This window comes from Cervus canadensis, chromosome 24, assembly GCF_019320065.1.
Source record: "Cervus canadensis isolate Bull #8, Minnesota chromosome 24, ASM1932006v1, whole genome shotgun sequence".
NCBI classification, from domain to species: domain Eukaryota; kingdom Metazoa; phylum Chordata; class Mammalia; order Artiodactyla; family Cervidae; genus Cervus; species Cervus canadensis.
The window spans coordinates 4945539-4972471 of NC_057409.1; the positions used below are offsets into that span (position 1 = coordinate 4945539).

General features: G+C 43.7%; 1 protein-coding gene across 5 annotated transcripts in view; it reads right to left on the minus strand.

The window, feature by feature from the left end:
- Window positions 1-26582, minus strand: part of USP48 (ubiquitin specific peptidase 48) — a 73426-nt gene extending 46844 nt beyond the window's left edge. For 2 of the 5 annotated variants that reach the window (XM_043444962.1, XM_043444963.1), the window contains exons 1-3: window positions 26195-26582; window positions 4218-4338; window positions 2926-3082 (exon numbers count right to left, since the gene is read on the minus strand). In XM_043444962.1, the coding sequence (XP_043300897.1) occupies window positions 2926-3082; window positions 4218-4338; window positions 26195-26328 (412 nt within the window). In that variant the 5' untranslated portion in view covers window positions 26329-26582. Of the gene's footprint in view, window positions 1-2925; window positions 3085-4217; window positions 4341-26194 lie in introns of those variants that run through there. The other 3 variants (XM_043444964.1, XM_043444961.1, XM_043444965.1) reach the window with 2 other exon arrangements.
- Window positions 26583-26933: the final 351 nt, after the last annotated feature.

Genomic DNA, 26933 nt, shown 5'->3' on the forward strand with positions numbered 1-26933 from the left:
TGAACAACAGAACAATTTACTGCTAAGAACCCTAAAATTTAGTTTCACGTTTTAATGAGTTCGGGAAAGAAAGTGAAGTCGCTCAGTCGTGTCTGACTCTTTGTGACCCCATGGATTATAGCCTACCAGGCTCCTCCGTCCATGGGATTTTCTAGGCAACAGTACTGGAGTGGGTTGCCATTTCCTTCTCCAGGGGATCTTCTCGACCCAGAGATCAAACCCGGGTCTCCCACATTGTAGGCAGACACTTTTACCATATGAACCACCAGGGAAGTCATGGTTAGGGGAAGGTATGCAAATAGGAAGCATGGATCAAGAGCCCTAAAAGATCTGAGTTTTCCTTTCTGTGCTGCTGTTATCCATTAATTGCCTTTCAGCTCCAAATCTACCCTTCTTTGTCTGCTCTGTACCAACAAAGAGGAGCTCTGCAAAGAGGAGCTCTGCTCCTCACCATCTAGTGCAAGGTTGACTCTTGTCAGTAGAGGGCGCTGGAGGGCTCCGCTGTGCACCTCACTAGGCTCTGCCCGCTCTCAGCCAGCAGTGGCCAGCAGACTCCCTGTTAACTCATTGAGCAGCAACTATTCTAGCAGTTTCAGTGGGATGCCTCTGGTCGGGTACTTCCTCTTGAATGACTGCCCTATGAAAGACCTGGACACACTGTGCAGGTGATGCCAAGGCCCAGTAACTCCCTGAGGACCATTTCCAGCAAGGAAACCCATAGAGGTGTCTGTTTCTTTTTGGCCATCCAGTGATGCAAGAGCCAACTCATTGGAAAAGACTCTGATCCTGGGAAAGATTGAGGGCAGGCGGAGAAGGGGAAGACAGAGGATGAGATGGCTGGATGGCATCATCAACTCAATGGACATGAATTTGAGCAAACTCTGGAAAATAGTGAAGAACAAGGAAGCCTGGTGCGCTGCAGTCCATGAGGTTGCAGAGTCAGATACGCCTTAGCGACTGAACAACAAAAGTCAGCTTGGGCAGTGCTTTCTCCATGAGGTCTGGACCGCAAACCTGGTCAGCAGGCTCAATGGCTCCTCTTTGTGTGTTCTTTTTCAGCCCGAGGGTTGGTGGCTGCTCCCCTATCTGCTATGTCTCTGTTTTTCAAGTCACCTTGAATTCTTGCTAACCAATTCCCCTAGTACTCTAATTTCCTGTTAATAATTCTTTGTTCAAGTCTTTGTGTAGTTTCTGTCTCCTGATTGGTCTGAAGGGTCTCTTACTACCGATTGTGACTCATCCATTGTGAAAAGGAAGCCAACATTTCATTTGTAAAATAAAGAGAAAAATCTTACTTCCTGGGGGTGCAGAGACTTTATAGGATATTAAAAGCTATTCAAGTAAGTCTATATCAACTCCAAATGTCTTATTTTACAGGTTATATTCTACCTGAGATCTTAAATACTTATCCAGTGCTGGTTTTCCTATCTGTAAAATAAGGCAAGAGTGGGGCTGAGACTAGAATTCAGGTCCCATCATTTCTAACCCAAAGCCTTCTCACTACATTGCACTGAGTCTGTTAACAGTACCCGGAAATGCACACTCTTATCAGAGAACAAGGTTAAGGACTTTGATGGAATATTAAAATCTAAGTGTTTAGAAACTAAAAAAAAAAAACAAAAAGCCAGACAGTCCTAAAGGAAATCAACTCTGAATATTTATTGGAAGCACTGATGCTGAAGATCCAACACTGTGGCCATCTGATGCGGAGAGCCAACTCACTGGAAAAAACCCTGATGCTGGGAAAGATTGAAGGCAGGAGGACAAGGGGACAAGGGGAAGACAGAGGATGAGATGGCTGGACGGCATATCACTGACTCAGTGGACATGGGTTTGAGCAAACTCTGGGAGACGGTGAAGGACAGGGAAGCCTGGTGCGCTGCAGTCCATGGGGTTGGTAGAGTCGGACACAACTGAAGCACTAAACAATAGCAAGTGCTTAGAAATTAAAAAAAAAAAAAAAATCACATCTTTTGAAGACACATATTAAAACCACAATTCCCAAAGGAGTCTGTGGTACATTATTTTACAAAATAGAAATTTAGTGTCCACTTGTTATTGGCAAATTTATATTTACCAATATAAATTTCTCATTGGTAAATTTATATTTCAGCAAAAACAATGTTAAAAATTAAAAAGGATCCATTTTCCATTACTCATCCTTTACATACACTTATTCTTTATCTTCTGTACCATTAATCTAGATTTACATATTCAGAACTATAGCTTTAGGGAAACAAACTTAAGAATTTTTAAGCACTGTTTTGAAGCAAAGATTACTATTAACAAGGACCAAAACTAGTACCGTTGTCTAAAGAGCAGCAAGAAGGAACATGTGGGGCTTAGGAATCCTATTTTTTCTCTTTCAGAGTCAAAGGCAAAGGCCATGAGCCCAAATCAGATCACATAAACGACAGCACTGGATTTACAGAGTCAAAAAAGTTCCCAACTTGGAGCTCTTACACTGTATCAATCTCAGAGAAAAACCTCTAAATAGACATATTAATTAGGAATAACAATCCACATATTATGCAGGAAAAAAACAAAATAATTCCACTAGGAACAGTTTGAAACTGGTTTCTAAATTTGCAACGAGTGTACTCACATTATTAGTGGCTTGCTTTGCCAAGGTTAGTTAATTTAATCTTAATTTTAGAGGGTATTTTGTAAGTCAGCGTATTTGGGAATCCAAACAAAGGCTGTGGTTACACTAAAGTATTTATTAAGCCTCTCAAGCCAGGCAGAAGAGTAACCCTGTCTGTTTTATTGACTGATTTCTATCAAGCACTAGAATTTAATGGACTGCAATCACAGTGTATTACAGCAAAAAATGGTAGCTCAGGTTTCCTCTCTATGGTTGGCTCAAAGCGGTCTAGCTGGCAATAAGCTCAGGAGTGAGCCCTCCCCACACCCATCCCCACTCACCTTTTTCTTCTTGGATGCTATCTCCCATCATGTAGTCACTACAGGTGCTTGGACATAAGTAGAGCGCCTGCCGAAGCTCCAGGTTAAGAAACCACACTTGGAGAAAAGTGTTGACGTAACAAGTGGCTCCAAGGTTAGTGAGGCCCACAAACGAGTTCTACAGACAGGAAAAATTCACAGTTATACAATGAACTTTCTCCTAAAATAAAAAAAACCTGCCAAATGCTTTTAAAATTTAATCTAAAATGTGTTAAACAGTCTCAATCCCACAAGCCCCTCTCGGGAAAGGTTAAGGGATGTTGTCTTGGAAGCCCCATGTGGGCTGACTACAGGAGTGGGAACAGATTCAGGACAGCACCACAGCTCATCACCAGTCTCCTCCAGCCACTTAAACCTGTAACTCGGAGAACAGTGAGCTCTAGGAAGCATTAGCGCGAAGATGTGTTACACAGGTTTCTCCTAAGAGGTCAGCATTCAATAGAAGGACAAAGTGAAACTTTCAGATAAATTATTTTCTATCCTACAGATCTGAGAGATTGGGGAGGGTGGGGTAAGAGGAAGTTTGTTGTTTAGCCACTGAGTTGTATCTGACTCTTTTGTGACCCCATGGGTTGTAGCCTGCCAGGCTCCTCTGTCCAAGGGATTTTTCCCGGGAAGAATACTGGAGTGAATTGCCACTTCTTTCTCCAGGGAATCTTCCCAACCCATGATCAAACCCTGTCTTTGGCATTGCAGGCGGATTCTTTACCTCTGAGCCACCTGGGAAGCCCCTAGAAGGTAGTTACAACTTTTTTCAAAGATAAGGCTGAGTATTCCAAAACTTACAAAGAATCATTCTTTTTAAGAGAGAAAATACCCATACAGATGACTATATTGTAAATGCCAGGCTTTATGATTAATATTAATGTATATTACCAAAAAAAAAAAGTAAAACTATCCATTGTATAACATGTAAAAATATAAGCCCAAGGAGGCCAAATCATATCATTATGGGAGCTTGTTCTCTGGACTTACCACCTCCTTTAAAGAGACTAAAAAGAGCTCTAAGTAAAACATGCTACATTAAAGCAAACACAGAATCAGCACCAAACTAAAACTCTTCTTATTTAGCTACCTGTTTTAAAGCACATCATTAAGAACTGTTCCAGTTCAAGTGATTCAGAGTCTGAAATTCCATTACTGATCTCAAAGCTGCATAGGTTACCTGACATCAGTAACAGTTTCTGACCACAGGCACAGAACAAAGCACAGAGGAATACCATATGGAAATCTCTTAGAAAATGATGGCTTACCTTTTTTCTCCTCTCACAGTTGGGGTCATCAATGTTATGAAAACTATTTTCATCTATTTCTCCTAACCAAATGTGTTCACCAATCCCAACCAAGCAATTTGGATTTCCTTTGCAGTTTCGTCTATGAAAAAAAAAAGTGTATAATTAAAAATACTACAGTTTCATGATATGAAACATGCAAATTAAAACTATATAATTTAAAAATGGAAAAAAAACCTATAATGATACTATTTTTTAAAAATTCTATTTCTCATCTATTAGATTAGCATAATGGAAAAAGCACAGTATCACATCTGGTTTGTGAGGCTCTGGGGAAAGAGAATCCATTTACTGCTGATGAGACTGCAAACTGGTAGGACTCTCACAGAAGGGAATTTCACAACTGCTAACAAATGTGCTACATACGCAGCTACTCACTGTCCTGTCCATTTCATTTCTAAGAACTCACCGTGAAGATGCATCTCCAACAGCGCAGAAACACTAGCACTAGGTCATTCGTCACAACATTGTTCTTAATCGCAAAATGCTGGAAACAAATGACCAAACACAGGCAGTATGGTACATCCACAGGGGGAGTGCCACACAACTGCGACAGCAAAAACACACGATGATCTCTATGAAATGATGCAGAGGGATTTCTAGGATACGGTAGTGAGTGAAGAGCAAATTGCAAAAGAGTTACCTACACAGCGTGCTACTCTTTACTGTAAGAAAGATGGAGAAATAAAACATACATGTATCGGCTCACTGGAACACAGAAGAAAACACAAATGTATATATATGCATAACTGAATCACTCTGCTATACAGCCATAATCAACACAACATTTTATATCAACTACACCTTAATTTAAAAAATAATAGTATTAGAAAAAAAAAACACAAAAAGGATAAATCAGATACTAGTGAAAGCGGTTACCTAAAAAGCATGAGTGGAATTAAGATTTAAAAAAAAAAAAAAAGGTGTGTGATCCTTTCTTGAACATACTGTTCCATACGTTGCTGAATTTTGGGGGCCATGTGAATGTCATACACAAATCAGTAAGGGTGGAAGGAACGCTAAGATCAGTACAAACAGTAACATACTTCAGTTGAGTAACATACAGTGAAAGGAAGAAGAGGGGGCACTAACCCAAGTAACCTGAACTCAAGCCATCGGCAAGTTCACTTGGCAGGGTCAGGATGAAGAGGGAGGGAGCAACGACAGACAACCCTTTTCAAAGATACACAGCGTGACAAATCTGAAGCGTCCTATGCACTCCGCAATTGAACAAGTAAGTAAACATATACTGAGGGTGAAGGGAATCAAGTTTCCGAGAGGAAAGTTACAAATGACAGGAATAAAATGAACCCCACAGCGTTTATTAGGAATAACAGGTTTAAATCTAAACCCATATGAGTCCTAATATGTATGAACAGGTAGATTAGTGTTGCAAGATGAAATACAAGACAGTAGTTATTTGAATTCAGATAAATTATATATTTATATTTTTAAAAGCATTTGTTGTTTATCGGAAATTTGGATTTAATTGGGCAGCCTAAACTAGAGAGCCTTTTTGCCAGCCGAGGACCTAAAAGCAATAACATGAACACAGCCAGCAACCAGATCTTAACTTCTAAATACTCCCCAGTGGAAGAACCCAGGGCTCCTGGGAGAAATGGTCAATTTGAAGGCTGGGCAGGGAAAGTACAAGATATACATGGACATATTACGGTGCCCCTTTAAGTAAGGATGTACTCAAAGAGTGAGGAAAGTGAAAGGAAAGTAAAAGATTTTGGATGCTTAAAAAAAAAAAAAAGAAAGGAAAAGTGAAGTTGTTCCGTCGTGTCCGACTCTTCTCGACCCCTGGGCTGTAGCCTACCAGGCTCCTCCATCCAAGGAATTTTCCAGGCCAGAGTACTGGAGTGGATTGCCATTTCCTTCTCCAGAGGATCTTCTCAACCCAGGGATCGAACCCAGATCTCCCAAATTGCAGGCAGACACTTTACCATCTGAGCCACCAGGGAAGCCCTCAAAGAGTGAGGAGGACATGCTAAAAGGAAGAGCTTGGATGGCGCTCCCAGTGCCCAAATCTGGAACAACTTGAGCAATAAAATGACTGGATTACAATCTGCTCTACAATAATTCACTGCATCTCACTGCAGATGGTGACTGCAACCATAAAATTAAAAGACGCTTGCTCCTTGGAAGAAAACCTATGACCAACCTAGACAGCATATTAAAAAGCAGAGACATTACTTTGCCAACAAAGATCTGTCTGGTCAAGGCTACGGTTTTTCCAGTAGTCATGTATGGATGTGAGAGTTGGATTATGAAGAAAGCTGAGTGCCAAAGAATGGATGCTTTTGAACTGTGGTGTTGGAGAAGACTCTTGAGAGTCCCTTGGACTGCAAGGAGATCCAACCAGTCCATCCTAAAGGAGATCAGTCCTGGGTGTTCATTGGAAGGACTGATGTTGAAGCTGAAACTGCAATACTTTGGCCACCTGATGCGAAGAGCTGACTCATTTGAAAAGACCCTGATGCTGGGAAAGATTGAGGGCAGGAGGAGAAGGGGACGACAGAGGATGAGATGGTTGGATGACATCACCAACTAATGGTAATGGACATGAATTTGAGGAAGCTCCGGGAGTTGGTGATGGACAAGGAAGCCTAGCATGCTGCAGTCCATGGGACCACAAAAAGTCAGACACAACTGAGTGACTGAACTGAAACGAGCAGCACAGCAGATGCCAAGTACAGACGGCTAGATGAAGGCCCCTGTGGAAGAAAATCTCTCCCAGTCAGTCTCCAGTGCGCCCAAGCTCCTTGTATCCCCATCAGCTTCAGACTACAGGAATGCAGGCAGTTGTTGCTATTCAGTCACCAAGTCACGTCCGACTTTCTGACACCACGGACTGCAGCACACCAGGTCTCTGTCCCTCATCATCTTCAGAAGTTTGCCCAAGTTCATGTCCATTACATCGGTGATGCCATCCAGGCATCTCATCCTCTGATGTCCTCTTCTCCTTCTGCCCTCAATCTCCCCCAGCATCAGAGACTTTTCCAATGAGTCAGCTGTTCCCATCGGATGACCAAAACACTGGAGTTTCAGCTTCAGTATCAGCCCTTCAACCTGAGTATTCAGGTTGATTTCCCAAGATTGACTGGTTTGATCTCCTCGCTCTTCAAGGGACTCTCGGGAGTCTTCTCCAGCACCACAGTTTAAAAGTATCAAATCTTCGGCGCTCTACCTTCTTTACGGTACGGCTCTCACAACCGTACATGACCACTGGGAAGACCATAGCCTCGAGTACACGGACCTTTGTCGGCAGAGTAATATCTCTGCTTTTCAACACACATCTAAGTTTGTCATAGCTTTCCTGACAAGAAGCAAACATCTTCTGAGTTCATGGCTGCAGTCACCATCCACAGTGATTTTAGAGCCCAAGAAGAAATCTGTCACTACTTACACATTTCCCCCTCTATTTGCCATGAAGTAACAAGGACAGATGCCATGATCTTAGTTTTTTTAATGTTTAGTTTTAAGCTGGCTCTTTCACTCTTCCTTCACCCTCATCAAGAGGTTCTTTAGTTCCTCTTCACTTCCTGCCATTAGAGTGGTATCATTCACATACCTGAGATTGTTGATATTTCTCCCGCCTATCTTGATTCCAGCTTGTAATTCATCCAGCCCAGCATTTCTCATGATGTGCTCAGCGTACAGATTAAACAGGGTGACAGCAGACAGCTCTGTCATACTCCTTTTTCAACCTTAAACCAACCAGTTGTTCCATACAGGGTTCTGACTATTGCTTCTTGACCTGCACGCATACAGATTTCCTAGGAGACGGGTAAGTGGTCTGGTATTTCCATTTCTAAGAGCTTTACACAGTTTATTATGATCCACATAGTCAAAGGCTTTGGCGTAGTCAATGAAACAGAGGTAGATGCTTTTCTGAAATTCCCTAGCTTTCTCTGTGATCCAGTGAATGTTGGGAATTTGACCTCTGGTTCCTCTTCCTTTTCTAAAGCCAGCTTGGACATCTGGAAGTTCTTGGTTTGCATAATGCTGAAACCTAGCATGCAACATTTTAAGCAAGATCTTACTAGCATGGGAGATGAGTGCAACTGTCCGATGGGTAGCACATCCCCTTCTTGGGTCACGGCCTTGTTGTGGCGTAGGGGCTTGTGTAACTCGATGAAGCTATGAGCCATGCCACGTAGGACCACCCAAGATGGACGGGTAACAGCAGAGAGTTCTGACAAAACGTGATCCACTGGAGGAGGGAATGGCAAGCCACCCCGGTATACTTGCCGTTGAGAACCTCATGTACAAAAGGACAAAAAGACATGCAGGCAGACGCTGGTTCGATCCCTGGGTTGGGAAGATCCCCTGGAGGAGGAAATTGCAACCCACTCCAGTATTCTTGCCTGAAACATCCCATGGACAGAGGAGCGTGGCGCGCTGCTGTTCACGGGGTCACAAGAGTTGGACACAACTAAGCATGTGTGCTGAAGCAGCACGGGGATCAAGTATCATCTATCATCCTGTTTGTACCAATTTTCTTATAGTAGGAAAATAGCTTGCTCTTCTTTTTATCGGAGTATAGGAGACAGATTAAGGAGCCTGAGACACATGTGTGACATAGGTACACATGTTTACCTGTTTGATGTGTTTACATCAACCCTAGCCGGTTGACTCAAATTTTTATAGCTTACTAGGATCCTAGAAAGCACCTGGATTTGCTAACGCTGGCTTAAACATCAAATTTTTCAAGGTCACAAGTAGTTCTGATTTAACCTAGGTAGAATAACACCACTCATCTTCCCTGAAACAGTACATTCTTACAACTCTATAACTATACCCAGTTATCCTTCTTCCCAGAAATCCTTCATTTTGCTTACAGGGGCATCTGGGAAAACAGAATCACAAAAACAAAGCATGAAGAGCAGTCACTCGGTCTCCCTTGGCTCTTTCCCACTCTACTGTCTCATTTACTTACATATTAGTTGGCTTCAAGACTAGGTTTTTGTTTTGTGTGGTGCATGCCTATCACTCCATGTGCCTAGTTTCTTCAGCTCCCCCCACCTTCTCATTTTTTTTTTTTTAATTTGGAGCTAACTGTTCCTTCATTCTTCTGGTTCTAGCAAGAGTTGCTGAGACACAGCTCCCATCCAGAACCCAAAAACAACCTCACAAAATATTTAAAAGAAGAATTGAGAGAAGGACAAAAACAAAACAATCCCTCTTCAGTGGCAGGCCTTATGGGATGCATCGGACTGCGGAAGCTTAGTTGTCCCAACATTAAGAAGGAAATCAACATGCTGATTTGCATGAGAAATAGGTGAAAGAGGTTCCCAATTCCCTCCTTAGCTCTTTAGCCCAAATGTTTCCCGGCCCTTTACCGTTCTGTCGCTAAGTCATGTCAAACTCTTTGTGACCCCATGGACAGCAGCAAGTCAGGCTTCCTTGTCCTTCACCATCTCCTAGAGTCTGCGCAAGCTCATGAATATTGAGTCGGTGATGCCATCCAACCATCTCATCCTCTGTTGTCCACTTCTCCTCCCGCCTTCAGTCTTTCCCAGCATCAGGGTCTTTTCCAATGAGTCAGTTCTTTGCATGAGGTGGCCAAAGTACTGGCGCTTCAGCTTCAGCATCAGCCCTTCCAATGAACATTCAGGGTTGATTTCCTTCAGGATTGATCTCCATGCAGTCCAAGGGACTCTCAAGATGTCTCCTCCAGCTCCACAGTTCGAAAGCATCAATTCTTCGGTGCTCAGCCTTCTTTATGCTCTAACTCTCACATGCATACATGACTACTGGAAAAACCATAGCTTTGACTAGACCGATCTTTGTCAGCAAAGTGATAGCTCTGTTTTTTAATATGCTGTCTAGGTTCGTCATAGCTTTTTCTCCAAGGGCCAAGTGTCTTTAAAGGCTACAGTCACCGTCTGCAGTGATTTTGGAATGCAAGAAAATAAAGTCTGTCACTGTTTCCCTTTTTTCCCCACCTATTTGCCATGAAGTGATGGGACCAGATGCCATCATCTTGGTTTTTTGAATGTTGAGTTTTAAGCTAGCTTTTCCACTCTCTTTCACTTTCATTATGAGGCTCTTTACTTCTTCACTTTCTGCCATAAGGGTGGTGTCACCTGCAGATTATTGATATTTCTCCCAGCAGTCTTGATTCCAGCTTGTGCTTTATCCAGCCCCACATTTCACATAATGTACTCTGCACATAAGTTAAACAAGCAGGGTGACAATACCCAACCTTGACGTACTCCTTTCCCAATTTGGAACCAGACCGTTGTTCCATGTCTGGTTCTAAGTGTTGCTTCTTGACCTGCATACAGATTTCTCAGGAGACAGGTAAGGTGGTCTGGTATTCCCATCTATTTAAAAATTTCCCAGTTTGTTGTGATCCACACAGTAAAAGGCTTTAGCATAGTCAATGAAGCAGAAATAAACGTTTTTCTTGCTTTTCTATGATCCAGCAGATGTTGGCAATCTAAGCTCTGGTTCCCCTGCCTCTTCTAAATCCAGCTTGTACATCTGGAAGTTCTCGGTTCACATACTGTTGAAGTCTAGCTTGAAGGACTTTGAGCACTACCTTGCTAGCATGTGAAAGGAGTGCAATTGTACAGTAGCTCTTTGGCATTGCCTTTCTTTGGGACTGGAATAAAAGCTGACCTTTTCCAGTCCTGTGGCCACTGCTGAGTTTTCCAAATTTGCTGGCATACTGACTGCAACATTTAATATCATCTCTAAGGATGTAAAATAACTCAGCTGGAATTCTATCACCTCCACCAGCTTTGTTCTGCCCTAGCCTTGATTTATTTGTTTAAATCTTTCCTGAATTAAAATAAACACCTCCTTAGATTTAACTGAGGCACTTCCCTTACATGACGTGGTTAGTTTTAAGTTTCCGTCACCTGTGTCTAGAAGCCCTAACAAATACAGACTGACTAAATAAAGCTTTTTCTGTTATTAACTCCACAAGCCAATGATCCATTTCAGTCTGACAGACCCCCTGGTTCTTTTTTTTTAAAGCAAGCACATCACGCAGCTTGCAGGATCTTAGTTCCCCCACCAGGGGTTGAACCTAGGACCACAGCAGTACAAATGAGTCCTAACCACTGGACCACCAGGGAACTCCCAAATCTCCCAATTCTTAAAAAGAGCTTCCTCTAAGCTTTCCTTTAAGAACAGTTAACAAACACAGGGGGAAACCTCAGCTCTGGAAAAATGCAAACTTAAAACAGCCATGAAAAATGTTTTCACTTACAGAATTAGCAAAAAAAAAAAAAAAAAAAAGAATGTTGATGAATCAGGGTAAAGTGAGAGTCACTACCCATCTTGGTTAAACATGAGAAATCTTGAGAAAATATCGCAAAATGTTAGATGACACCAACATTTTGTTTCAATACTTGCAGACACATGTCCACAGAATGTCTGAGACTGCGGCAATGAAACAAAATGAAGAATTGTAATGGCTACTTTCTTCCTGGGGCTATGGATACAAGAACAGGAAGTGGCCGCAGCAGTAGGCAGGCTCCCCAAATGTCTGGGCTGGTACCCCAAGCAACTGTGACATCCCCTGCTGAGGTTTAGACCAGTAAACACTTTGGCAGCAACGTAAATGAGGGACTGAAGCTGAACAAAGAAACACAACAATTTTCCTGGTGAGAGATGAAGTCCTAAATCTATTTTTGGTGGCAAAGCAAGCAAGGGAAGAAAGCTGAATTCAAGCATAGCAATGCAAGGCAATCAACAGGACTTGGGAACAGATTAGATGGTGCAAGCAAGAAGGAAAAGGAGACATCTGTAGTGATGTCCAAAACTGTAAAAAAAGGCAACAATTTCTCACAAGTCAAACTGTCTATGGGGGATAGTTAGTGAGTTTGGGATAGACATGTACAAACTGCGACAGTCAAAACGGATAACCAAGGATCTACTGTTCAGCACAGGGAACTCTGCTCATTATGTGGAAAGCCTAGATGGGAGGGGAGTTAGGAGGAGAACGGACACATGGACATGTATGGTTGAACGTATACATGTATAATATACACGAGACTCCAATGCTCTGGCCACCTGATGCGAAGAGCTGACTCATTTGAAAAGACCCTGATGCTGGGAAAGATTGAGGGCAGGAGGAGAGGGGACGACAGAGGATGAGATGGGTGGATGGCATCACTGACTCAATGGACGTGGGTTTGGGTCAACTCCGGGAGTTGGTGGACAGGGAGGCCTGGCGTGCTGCGGTTCATGGGGTCGCAAAGAGTAGACCTGACTGAGCAACTGACTGATACAGACTGATACATGTATACGTATCCCTTTGCTGTCTACCTGAAACTATTACAGTATTTTTAATTGGCTATATCTCAATACAAAATAAAAAGTTTAAAAAATAAGTAAAGTTGAGTTATATAATTAAAAAAAAACTGTAAAGTGGTAAAAAAAAAAAGAAAGTAGGCTAAGAATCTAAGGGTACAAATGATTTAAGCTCCTTCTACACTCACCACAGGTTAAGAGTAGTAGTTTTGGTTCTGTTTTCACAGATCTCCGACGATCTGTCATTTAGAAGTATACCTTTCAGCATAGTGGACAGAAATCAACAGTCAATGAACACACAGTTGCTGTGCAGTTCAAAGAAAATTTATTATCTGAATGGGAGTGGAGGGTGGAGATCTTACTCTCTGCGCGATCACTTAAAGAGTTAGTATTGCTTTGTTTTTCTCCCTCAACACCTTTTAGTTTCTTGGCTCTCTGGCTTCGTTTCACACCCAGCCCAGGGAGAAATCAATAAAGAATGGCAACAAGCCAACTGTGCTTCTGGGGAAGACCCCTGACCTTACTAAAGCTTTGCCGAATGCAGCACCAGATTCTGGAAAGTGATTTGTGTGTGTGTGTGTAGATATACACACACAGGCAGAGAACAGGTTAGACGAATATTACTGAAATGGTTCCAATAATAACCACTGACTGACTGAACTGTCCTTGAAAATTTCAAACTGTCTCTAACTGTGAATGTCACCACTCTTACCAGAATGGTGGTTGCTTAGGATAGTTAGGTCCAGGAACTCAACTAGTCCCAACATTCTTGTCCCTCTATCATTTTATTTCATAATCATAAACCAGTCTCTCGCCAGATGTCAACAAGGAAGGAGGAATTCAGAAGCCTCCCCATCTTTTGACAGGTGGGGGAGGGAGAGGCTGCAGCAGGTCACTGCCTACCTTCAAGCCCTTTCCAGAACTTTGGTGGCTGACTCAACATTCCCTGGCTCCTCTTGTCCTATGTGCTAGTCGAAAGACGACAAAACCAACCCCCTGCCATGATTCTGCTCAGAGAAAAAGGTCTCCATTTCCTCATTTATAAAACAAGGGGGATGGGGTTAGGTGAACACTAGAATTTCTGATCTTTTTAATTTGGATCCCTTTAGAAGCCCATGTTTATAAAAACACCTAAGTACATGAGACAGTAAGACCATTCTGCCCTTTCTGCCTCTAGCCAGAAACAGAAGATGATGAAAACAAGGGCGGAAGTGGTACTGGGTAAGAGGTAGTGGCTGTGATCAGTCTGGGTGATGTGTGCTCAGTGTGCTGCTGCGGGGGCCGCTTCAAGCTGCTATCCATCAATACGACCAGCATCAGTTTCCCACAAGACATGTCCAGTGCAGAGTGAAAGTCAACAGTGTCCCTTTGTAACCAAAACCTATCATCTTCTAAAGGAAACTAGACTCTACAGGTTCACACATTCTGTCAAGTTGATATGCTCAGATAAGAATTACAGGACCCGAGGAGATACCAAAATAAAAGACAAAGTCCCAGGCACCAAAGAAGCGCTCACAAGTCATGATGCAACAGCGAGGTGAAAGTTCAGCTTCAGAGAAGCAATGCCGTGCTGGCATTAAGCACAGGCCGCTCATCGGGAACCTCACAGGAGGGGACTGCTGCCAAGCTGGGCATCTCCAAGGGCACACAGGAGCTCACTACACGTGAGAGGAGAAGCAGAGAGCCCTCCAGGCCCAGGAGAGCCTGTGGAGAGAGGCTAGAGAGGCGAGACCCGCGGAGGCTGACGAGGAAGTCTTCCTGCGGGTGCAGCTCACCACAGCTGGAGGCTCTGGGGAGAGGGTCTTGGAAAGCCGGGAGGCTGCAGAGAAGCAGCGGCTAGATCAGATCACAGAAGCCCTCAAACACTATGCATGGCAAGAACTCGGACTTTATTCCGGAAGCAACAAGGAGCCAATACACAATTTTACGAAGAAAAAGAACTGGACTGGAACCTTAGAAAGATCCTCTAAGTGGATACATGTATATGTATGGTTAAGTCCCTTCACTGTTCACCTGAAACTATCAGAGCATTGTAAATTAGTTACACCCCAAAAATAAAAAGCTCAACAGGAAAATAAAAAAAGAAAGAAAATAAAAAGACCAAGGCATTACCAGGCATTTAACAAAAAAAATAAAAAAGGTTCTCTAATTACGCTTCTCAAGCAAGGTGGCTTATCAGAATCATCTGAAGATTTCACAAGTTTTGCTTTCCCAATCATTGCCATTCTCACAAAGTTCCTCCTATTTTTACTAAGTCTTAAGCTTCTAATTTTTTGTTTTAAAGGGGAAATGTTCAAAGTCTAAATCTTGGCTCTTGGCGGGGGGCAGCAGTGAAACAGAGAAACAACATGGATGCTGTAACTAAGAGATGAGAAACAAGACCTGACACGTAGGAGAGAGTGGCCGACGTGAGTCCAGGTCAACAGTCCTCGGCACTGCTTATTTTTGTGGCGAGGGGAAAGAAGGAACCGGGTTGGACATATGTGGCTTCATTTAAAATATCTGTTAAAGGAAGGATGGGAACCACGGATTGCTTTCAGAATATTCACATCTGGAAATTCATTAAGTCTAGTGGCTCAGACGGTAAAGCGTCTGCCTATAATGCGGGACACCCGAGTTCATTCCCTGCGTTGGGAAGATCTCTTGGAGAAGGCAACCCACTCCAGTATTCTTGCCTGGAAAATGCCATGGACAGAGGAGGCTGGTAGGCTACAGTTCATGGGGTCACAAAGAGTCGGACATGACTGAGCAACTTCACTTTCACATTCACCTAACAACCTGATTTTATTTGAAATTCTGAATTCTGACCAAAAGGACGTAAGAGAAAGTAAACACACAGCAGAGAGGACACACGAGGCATCAGGATCCCAGCAAAGCCTCATTCGTACATGCAGCCACTGCCCCGAAGCAGGCTTACCAGCCCCGTGGCTGCTCTATTTCACGAGAAAGAGTCCCAAGGTTAGATCATTTGACACCAGAAAGGCTTCTCTTACCCTTCATCTAAAGGTTTACAATTTTTTAAGGCTGGTGCTGGCTTTCCAGGTGGCGCTAGTGATAAAGAACCCACCGGCCAGTGCAGGAGACGTAAGAGATACAGGTTCAATCCCTGGGTCGGGAAGAGCCCCGGGAGAAGGGCATGGCAACCCACTCCAGAATTCTTGCCTGAGAATCCCATGGACAGAGGAGCCTGGTGGGCCACAATCCACAGGGACACAGTCGGACAAGATTAAGCACACACGGAAGGCAAGTTTAAAAAACTCCCCAAAGCAAAGTAACTATTAAGACAATATTAGTAAGTCCTCTACTAGAAAAGAAAACAAAAAAAGAATACAGCTCAGTGCCCAAGCAGCCTTTCAAAGGTCACCATAGAGCACCCCACCAGACCCCTAAGGAGAGCCCCTCCTCCTTCCACCAGCACAATTTCAAAGAAAGAAACAAACAGACCAAACTTCATCTACTCCTGCTTGGTTTACTTTCTTTCTTTTTTTGTTTTAAGCATTTTATGACATACTTCTCAAACTCAGCCATGGAGTAAACATAGTACATCTTCATCTTCATGGATTATAAATTGTCCAAAAAAAAAAAATTAGAAGATTTTTTTAAATTAAGTCAAGCAGACAAATTATGGAATAGAACACAAATTTAAAAGCCAAAACAAAACAACTCCTAAAAAGAACAGTCAGGAAGGATTAAGTCCTACAAGATACTGAATCAGTATTACCCAGTTTACTGAATCAGTTTACCCAAACTAAAACAATGTAATAAAATAAAAAGTTCAGAAACAGACCCAAATACACTAGGTAACTTAGCATGCAACAAAGGTATCCAAATCAGTGGAGTAAAAACATAACCTTTAATAAATTGGGATGGGGCAACCAGGCAGCTACCTGCAAAAAGATACAGTTGGATTCATTTCACAATATCACTTCAGTACAAATTCCAAGTGGATCAAAGATTTAAACATTTAATTAAAACCACAATAACATTAAAAAAAATCAGCAAATTTCTTTTAATCACTGGTATGAAAGAGAACTGAGTCGATGACTCAACGTTTAGAAGTCACAAAAGATCCATTAATGTAATCTCATAAAAACTTTGTGCATGGCAAACCAATCCATAAGTCAAAAGACAATGGTACAGGCACTTCTCTGGTGGCCCGGTGGTTAAGACCCTGCTTCCACTGCAGGAGGCACTGGTTCAATCCCTGGTAAGGGAAGCTCCACATGCCTCATGGCACAGTCACAAGAGGAAAAAAAAACAATGATACAAATAAAAAAGACTTACAACTCATGTCACAGAAATAATCTCTTAATACATAAAGAACTCCTGCTGGACTTCCCTGGTGATCCAGTGGATAGGAATCCTGCCGATGCAGGGGACATGGGTTCGATCCCTGGTCCAGGATGATTGCACGTGCCAAGGAGTAACTAATCCCGAGAGCCACAACTGCTGAGCATGTGTGCTCCAGAGTCTGAGCCGTCGCCATCAGAGGCCTGCACACCCCCAACCAGAGAGCAGCTCCCACTTGTCACAACTAGAGAACATCCGCGCACAGCACACTGAGAAGGCTCCGCGCAGGAAAGAATACAGTTAAAAATGTAAGTATTTTAAAGAATTCCTACAAACTGATGAGGACTAATAACCCAAAATAAAAATGGGCAAAGGGCACAAGAGGCTGTTGCAAGAGGCATACAAATGGCCCTTAAGCATAAAAAGTTGTCATACAGGGAATGCAAAATGCAGCTAGACAGACACCTTGAGTGTTAACCTATAGTGCAGTTTGCCAAGTAACCCTCTGCTAGATACTTTCTGGACTGGCAGAACCAATGAAATAAGTTCTGGCCAATGAGTTGTGAACAGAAACATTGAATGTAGGAACTTCCCTGGCATTCCAGTGGTTATTAAGAATCCATCTTGCAATGCAGGGGGCTCTGGTTTGATCCCTGGTCAAGGAACTAAGATCCCTCATGCGTGTGTATGAAATAACACAATGGAATTATGCAAATGACTAAGAATGAACATCCTGCTGCTACTCACAATGTGAATGAATCTCACAGTGCTGAGCCAAAGAGGCCAGAGACAGAGGAAATACAATGTAAAATTAATTGTATACAAAGTTCAAAACAAGGTAGATAATCTGTGGTGTTTGAAGTTTTAAGTTTACTATTTATTTTAATCTTGGCCATGCTGGGTCTTCGGTTCTGTGGAGGCCTTTCTCTAGTTGCGGTATCAGGGCTTCTCACTGCAGCATGTGGGATCTTCCCGGACCAGGGATCAGGCCCGTGTCCCCCGCCCTGGTAAGCAGATTCTTAACCACTGGACCACCAACATTCCCTGCAGTGCAAGCGCAGGATCTCAACCACTGGGCCACTAGATAAGCCCCCCCGGCAACATTTTAATCTTGCTGTTGGATACAAGATATGTATGTTCCCTGTGTGATAATTCACCCGGTGTAAATCTCATGACTTTGTTCGCTTTTCTGTACATAAAATATAAATTTTAGTTGAATAAGAATCACTAGAAAAATCCCGGACTCTTTTTAGGCTGCGTCAGGTCTCTGCGGCACGCAGGGCCGTCTGGCTACCTCATGGGCACTCTAGTTCCCTGGTCAGGGGTGGAACCTGGGCCCCCTCCATGGGGCGCTCAGTCTTAAAACACTAGACCACCGGGGAAGTCCTCACAGAGAAATGTAAGAAGGATCCTGCCTTATCTGATATTTAAAAAATACTGGCAAGTAACTGGAACTGTTATCCTAGTCCAGGGATATTCAGTAGAATCAGTGGAAGGGAACAGGGCCAGGAAATAAACCCAAATACGTAGAGTAATTTGTCATATAATAAAAGTGACCTCTTGGGTCCTCTGGTGGTCCACTGGGTAAGACTCAGTGCTTCCACTGAAGGGGCATGAGTTCTACCTCTGGCTGGGGAATCAAGCCAGATGCCCTGTGGCAGGACCACTAAGTAAATAAATAAAGATGGCCTCTCAACTAGTGGTGGTGAAGACTAGATTATTCAGTAAATGGTTTAAGAAAATTGAGTGCCCATTTGGTAAAAAGCAAAAATAAAGATGGATCCGTGCCTCATTCTGAATCAAAAGGGAAAAAAACCCACAAAGTTAAAAAAAAAAAAAAAACTGTGTCATCTGGTAGTTAAGAGTATGCCTTGCAGTGCAGAAGACACGGGTTTGATCCCAGTTAGGGAAGTAAGATCCCATGTGCAGCAGAGCAACTAAGCTACACGCCACAACTACCGAGTCAAGCACTCTGGAGATCCAAAGCCACAACCGCAGAGTCCATCCGCTACCACGATAAGGTCCTCAAAACACAATGCTTTACGATCCTGAGAGCCACAGCTAAGATCTGAGGCACCTTTTTTTTAACTGGGAGGACTTGCCTGGTGGTCCAGTGGCTAAGAATCCATCTGCTAATGCAGAGGGCAGGGGCTCGACCCCTGGCCCAGGAAGATCCCACATGCCATGGGGCAACTCAACCCATGTGCCACAAGCCAGAAGTACTTAAGCCTGCAAGCCCTAGAGTTCCACAAGAAGCCACAGCAAGGAGAAGTCCCACACTGCAAAAAGAGGAGCCCCCGCTAACCACCAACTACAGAAAAGCCCATATAGCAACAAAGACCCAGTACAGCAAAGATAAATTAATAAAAACTTAAAACTTTCTAGTTGTAGTGCTAGTCATAACTGGAAAAAAAAAAAAAACAAAACCGATCCAGGACTCTAAAAGGACATTGCTGAGGTCCATCTTCAATTGGAGGATGAGGAAATTAAAAGCTTTAGAAGAGGTTCTGGAGACCTGCAGTGGCAACTAGAGAAAACCCTTACAGCAAGAGAGATCCAGCACAGCCAAAGATAAATGTGTCAGTTAAAACTTATAGAAAACAAGAGAACTGGCTAAATTATAACACATCTCTCTCTACACAGTGAAATAGCACACCGCTATTAAAGACAATAAGGCAGATCTATACGGACCAATAAATACAGAAAAAGACAACCCATCAAATAAAAACTTGCAAAAGTATATTATGTGACACCTGTCTCGTTTTTTTTGAAAGTAACAATTATGTTGTTTATAGCTTTCTTATCTCTAAAATAAATGGCAAATGAAGGAATTTTAACCTCTGTTGGCTTTATTTCAGAGCCACCCTTGACCACAGCAGATGCCAGGAAAAAAAAAATTTTTTTGAATAAAGAATGACTACTCTGCATGGCATATAATATTTGTTGAATTTAACAGATACACAGAAAGAAAATTTAAAAATTCAAACAACAGCTGAGCCTGAGATTAAGGAGAGGTTTCTCACTTTCATTCAAACCTTGGTTATACTAAGCAATCCTGCAAGTGTTAGTGCAGAACAGCAGAAAGACACGTAATGAACAAAACCCCACAAAGACACAGGTTTCACAGAACACAAAATCCTTACTAAACAAGGAACATGCATTACATTGGAAATTTTTAAAGTTGGGTTAGGCAGTGAAAGTACATCATGCAATGAGAATATAACTGACACAGTGCAGGGCCCTGTTGGGCTCCTGGGGACAAGGTCTTTCTGCGCCCCCCATTTCTTTGACTCCAGGAAACAGCCTTCCTTCCGTCTCCTTGACCTTCCCTGAGTTGTGAAGGGCAGATTGGAGCAGTCGTTAATTAGGGAATGGCAACCCACTCCAGTATCCTTGCCTGTGAAATCTGCAGTCCATGGGATGCAAAGAGTCGGGCACTGAGTGACTAACACTTACTAATTTGGGATGGGCGGGGCTGTGAGAGAAATAGTCAAGAGCAGCCTTGGGGCAAGGTCCTTCAAGAGCAGCCTTGGGGCAAGGTCCTATGTATCAATGGATACACACAACAATACCTTCAAGTTATCTTGCAGAGCCCCAAAGCCCCTCCAGGGGGGAGAAGCTACCAAATAACTTTGATATACTGCCCACAAGGCTTCCCAGGTGGAGCAGTGGTAAACAATTCACCTGCCAACACTGGAGAGAAAAAGATGAGAGGAGTCCATCCTTGGGTGGGGAAGATCCCCTTGGAGTAGGAAATGGCAACCCACTCCAGTATTCTTGCCTGGAAAATTCCATGGACAGAGGAGACTGGTGGGCTACAGTCCATGGGGCCACAGAGTCAGACACAACTAAGCAGACATGCATGCTGCCCACAAGCATGCAGACCCCAGATCATATGGACCTAAAGAGTGACTCCTCCTTACCTCACCAATAACCCCTCAGAAGACTGTCCACAAGGTGAGCACACCCTTTTTGAATAATTACTATAAAACTTCTCACTATCTTCCCCAAGAATTGGACTATAAAGACTTGACTGTATGAGTTTAATTATGTGAGAGTCAGACTATAAAGAAAGTTGAGCACCAAAGAATTGATGCTTTTGACCTGTGGTGTTGGAGAAGACTCTTGAGAGTCCCTTGGACTGCAAGGAGATCCAACCAGTCCATCCTAAAGGAGATCAGTCCTGAATATTCACTGGAAGGACTGATGCTGAAGCTGAAACTCCAATCCTTTGGCCACCTGATGTGAAGAGCTGACTCACTGGAAAAAGACCCTGATTCTGGAAGGGACTGAAGGCAGAAGGAGAAGGGGACGACAGAGGATGAGATCCTTAAGACACAATGCTTTAAGATCCCTAGAGCCACAACTAAGATCCAGCATCACTGACTCGATGGACCTGAGTTTGAGCAAGCTCTGGGAGTTGGTGATGGACAGGGAAGCCTGGTGCGCTGCAGTTCATGAGGTCACAAAGAGTCGGATGCGACTGAGCGACTGAACTGGCCTGATCTTCCCAAGTTGGGACACGAGGTTCTGAGGGCATTAGCCTGCTGTGGCCCCCTTTGCCTGGCAAAATAATAAAGCGATTCTTTCCTACTTCACCCAAAACTGCCTCCGAAATTCAATTTGGCACTGGTGTACAGAGAGCTGAGCTTTTAGCAACAAAACAACTGATCATCTTGGGTCAGTAACTGATAAAACTGTATGGGATTGTGGGATGTCATTATATCATCTCTCTCTCTCTTTTTTTCCCCACATCACATGGCATAGGGATCTTAGTTCTCTGACCAGGGATTGAATCCACGCCCTCTACAGAGCAAAAATGGAGTCTTAACCACTGTAACACCAGGGAAATCCTACTTCAGTGTATGTTTAAATTTGCCATAATTAAATTTGCCCTGACCTCTTCTGAGGATAAGGGACAGGTTAGCAAGGCAAACGTGGTAAAGTGAGAGAGGAAGTGCACCAACAGAGAAAGGGTATCACTGGGACATCAAAGGGGAAAGGCTCAGTAGAAGCCTGAGCATTGGATCCAACAGTCCTCATGAGGGGTTTAGCCTGGAGCCAGGGGAAGTCACTTCAGTGTCTGTAAACTGGCCTAACAAGGAATCCCTGGCCGTTAGTGGTTTGGACTCAGGGCTTTCAGTGCAGGGACCCAGGTTCCATCCCTCCCGGACGTGGGAACTAAGATCCCACTAGCCATGAAGCACAGACAAATAAGGGGCGTAACACTGACTTTCTTGAATGCATTACATCTCTGAAATGTTTTGGTTTCTCTGATGAAAACAAAACAGACGTTACACTCCTATATACAACTATGAAGTGTAAGTTCCAATTTTAAAAATTCAAATCAAGATCTCAACTGTCACCAAAAGGAATTAACATGACACCATATTCCACCTATCAGATGAAAAAGTATGACTAACATATTGTGTTGATTATGGAAACAACACATTCTTACACACTGGTAGTAGAAATGTAAAGTGAAACCAACACTCTAATGGGAAATCTAGCAAAATGGGTCAAAATGAAAACTGCATATCCCTTACCAAACAATTTTACTGCACGGAACCTGAAAGTGAAAGCGTTAAGTCACTCAGTCCTCTCTGACTCTGAGACCCCTGTAGCCCGCCAGGCTCCTCTGTCCATGCAATTCTCCAGGCAAGAATACTGGAGTGGGTTGCCATTTCCTACTCCAAGGGATCTTCATGACCCAGGGATCGGACCCAGGTTTCCTGCACTGCAGGCAGATTCACTGTCTGAGCCACAGGGGAAACCACGGGAAAGGGACTTACCTGACTACAATCCTCACTGGTTTTAAAAAGATTTGCAGAATTCTTTGTACATAAGATTTAGTATAGATTGCTTTCATGCTGTGATTGTACTAAGTAGTTTCAGAAAGTAAATAGTTCTGAGTCATCTTGTCTTTGCCTGTGGCTACACACTTCTTCAGCTCTGGCATCTCATTAAAAATTTTTCTGTAAAGTATTTAAAAGATACTGATAATATCTTACAATTAATTATTTAATCTCATCTTAAGAGTCAGAAGAAATGCTTAAACAAAAGGGTAAGAGAAATCTTTCTGATTTTTAAATAAAAACTGCTTGGACTTCAGATCAGGCTGGTTTCAAAAGTACTAGTGACCAAAACAAAAGATAAATAAAACTACTGTGTTGCTATTGTCGTTTAGGAGCTAAGTCGTGTCTGACTGTTTGTGACCCCATGGACTGTAGCCCACCAGGCTCCTCTGTCCATGCAATTCTCCAGGCAAGAATACTGGAGTGGGTTGCCACTTCCTTCTCCAGTGGACCTTCCCGGCCCAAGGACTGAACCCACCTCCTCCCTGGCAGGCCGATTCTTTAGCACTGAGCCACCAGGGAGCCCCAGAATTAATGGTTCATTAAAGCAAAAGCTTTTTTGTTGCAAAGGGTACTAATTACAAAGGGAAATAGAGAACCTACAGAATGAGAAAATATTTGCAAATACATGGGACTTATATTGAAAATATATGAAGAACTCTAACTCAAAAGTAAAGACAATCTAATTTTAAAACTGGGCAAGGGATGTGAAAAGAACTCTCCAAAGATCTACAAATGGTCGATAAGCACATGAAAAGATGTTCAACCTTATTAGTCATCAGGAAAATGCAAATTAAAACCATTAATGAGATACCAATTCACATCCACTAGGATGGCTACAAGAAAAAAAGAAACAAATGTGAGGATGCGAAGAAATTGAAACTGTTGTACATTATATGCAAACTACTGCAGCCGCTTTGGAAAACAATTAGTTCCTCAAAATGTTAAACATAGTTATTAAATGACCCAGCAATTCCACTCCTAGGTAAATACTCAAAGAAACAAAAAATAGGTGTTCCAGCAAAAACTTGTACACAAATATTCATACCAAAGTTATTCACAACAGCCAAAAAGTGGAAACAACCAAAATACCCATCAATTTAACTATACTGTGAGGTGTCAGTTGCCTTGATTCTGGTAATCACTCCATAATATCTATCAAATTATCACGTTGTACACTTTGTTTTTTAAATATTGATTTGGCTGCTCCTTGTCTTAGTTGAGGCACATGGGATCTTTAGTTGGGGCATGTGGGATCTAGTTCCCCACCAGGAATCAAACCTGGACTCCCTGCATCGGAAGCATGGAATCTTAGCCACTGGACCACCAGGAAAGTCCCTCATGTTGTACACTTTAAATATGTACAACTGTATCTGTCAATTATCCCTCAATGAAGTTGTGGGAAACTCTTTCAAATCCATCAACTGATGAATAGACAAAATGCGTTATATCCAACAGTGGAATACTATTCAACCACAAAAAGGAATAAAGTACTGACACGTGTTATAACATGGATGACCTTTGAAAACATTATGCTAAGTGAACGCCAGGCAAAAAAAGGCCACGCATTTTATGATTCCACTTACTATAAAATATCCATGGGGAGGGAGGTGGGAGGGGGGATCAGGATGGGGAACACATGTAAATCCATGGCTGATTCTGTACGGCAAAAACCACTACAATACTGTAAAGTAATTAGCCTCCAACTAATAAAAACAAATGAAAAAATAAAAAAATAAAATATCCAGAATAAAGAAATCTATAGAGACAAAAAGATGAGTGCTTGCCAGGGGATGGAGGAAGGGAAAATGGGATGTGACTACTAATGGATATGGAGTTTCCTTTTAGGGTGATAGAAGAAGTCTGGAAGGAGACCATGGTGATGTTTGTACAATACTGTAAGGAAACTTAATGCAGTGGAATTGTATACTTTAAAAACGGTAAATTTCACTGTGCATTTTACATAACTTTTACAATTTTTTGAAATGAAATTAAAAACCGACATATGCTACCACATGGATGGATTCTTGAAAACATCATGCTGTCAAAGAAGTCACTAAAGTTAACACACTGTATGATTCCATTTACATGAAAAGTTTGGAAAAGGCCAATTTAGAGGCAGAAAGTAGATCAGTGATTACTTGCATACTTGCGGTGGGGGAGATGGTTTACAAGCGCCAAACTAATAGATACAGGGCTTTTTTCTGGGGGGGAGGGGAGGTCAGATTGAGTTGCCCTCGGAACAACTTTGTGAATATACAAACAAAAAAACCACTGGATTGTACACTTTAAATGAGTGACGTTATTTAAGAAAAAAACCGCTTGGATATAAACCTTGCTACTGTTGCAGCTTAAAACTCACCTCTGTGACATTCCCCTTATAGTCATCTCAGCCAATTTCTACTCCTTTCTTTCTACTAAAATCAGAACTATTTTAGTGAAAGAATTTCTATTTTTTGGTTACCCTGGAAACTAGGTGGAGAAACTGACTGAAACGTATCTATTATACAGGCTATGTCATTCCAGTACTGCCTGTCGCCCTCCTCGTGAGCCAGACGCCCAGAACTTGGAATTATTCGTTTGCCTTATGGAAGCTCCCTAACTCGTTTCACTTCCCACACTAGTCTTTAAAGCTTCAGATCTGAGACCTTGACTTCCATTCCTCCGGGGTCCTGCCTCGAAATGTAACAACTCCAGAAAGTCTTTACTGAATACTTGCTAAAAGGCTACTGAGCATGCCCGTCTTGGCTAAGTCAATTCGACAACACTCCGGAACACAAACTATAGTTCCCGCGTTAAATCGTGGAAAAAACAGCTAAGAATTCGATCTAAAAGGAAAGGCAAAAAAAAGGTTCGAAGGCTAAGCAGAAGTGAAGGAGAACACCAACACAGCTCACACTGTGTACTTGGCAAAACGGTACTGGGTCAGAGACGACCCCTCCCCCCCGGGGGGCGGGCGGAGAGCTAAAAAAAAAAAAAATACTAAATTAGTGAGAGAGGGGATGTCAACTGGTGATGAAGGGTACCGATGACGCAGACTAACTATATATGTTTTCCTAAAGCCGCCCTACCCCAAAAATATGACCCAGCCTTCAGCGCCGACACTAATAACAATGATGAAATGCACTACCAAGTTCCCAGTTTTCTAAAACCAAACGCGGGGCCGCGGCCAGGATGGAACGACCACCAACGTCTGCGAAGCTCTTCAGTTCCTGCTTTCAACCATCCCCACCGCCATCTTCGAGGTAAGAACTCAGAACCTTTTCTGAAGGGCTTCCAGCATCATCACCTCCGTGCACAGCCCTGCAAGGCTGTGCCTTTCCCGGGTCGCCCAGAAGGCGGAGAGGAGGAAGCCCTCCACCGCGTTCTCTCCAAGCCTGAGAGAGGCACGCAATGGGCCGCCGTCTTCCTTCCCCACCCCAACCGGAGCCCCCACCCCCGCCCCCACCACTGCCCCACGGTCTGGTTTTCCAAGGTCCGGCGCGAGGAGGGGCGCGAGGGCCTTTGCGCGGGCCTCACCTGCACACGCCGCGGATGCAGGGCTCCAGCCAGATGCGGTAGGCGGTCTCGATGTGCTCCTGCGACACCTCCTCGGGCCGCACCGTCTCCGCCCAGCGCCAGGCCGCCTTCTCCAGCTGCAGCCGCGGTGCCATGGCCTTGGCCCGGGGAGTGCCTCCTGAGCCCGGCCACCGCTGCCGCCGCCGTCGCCTCCACCGCCGCCCAAATGGGTCCCGCCACCTGCCAGCAATGAGGACCAGGCGGTGCCTCAGCCAGCTGGCCAGTCAATCACCTGTGCGCGCCTCAGCCGCCGAGCCTGCCCGCCCGCGCCCGACCCGCACGACCAGCCGCAAAGCGCCGCCGCCGCCGCCGCCGCCGACACCCGACACCCCCAGCGTCCGCAGACGTTGAGGGTGTACTCCCCGCCGCGGCGTGCGCATGCGCGCGCTCCCAGAAGCCTTTGCGCCGCCCGCGCCCCTCTCTCGCCCCTCTGTCACCCTTCTCTTTCTCGCCTGACGGGCGGAGGAAGGGGAAGCCGCTATTCGAGGCTCTCTCTGGCCACGTCCTCACCGGCGCCACGGGGGAAGCGACGTCTCAGCCCCTCTCCAGGACAACGTCCTGCACACCACTAGTCTCACAAGCCGGCGCCTGGAGGCTTGAAGGCTGCCTGTTCTTGCCCCTCTGGTACTTCGCCTTTAACCGTGAGGGAGTTAGGCGAGAGGCCACTCAAGGCACACCACAGGTCCGGTGGATTATGGGG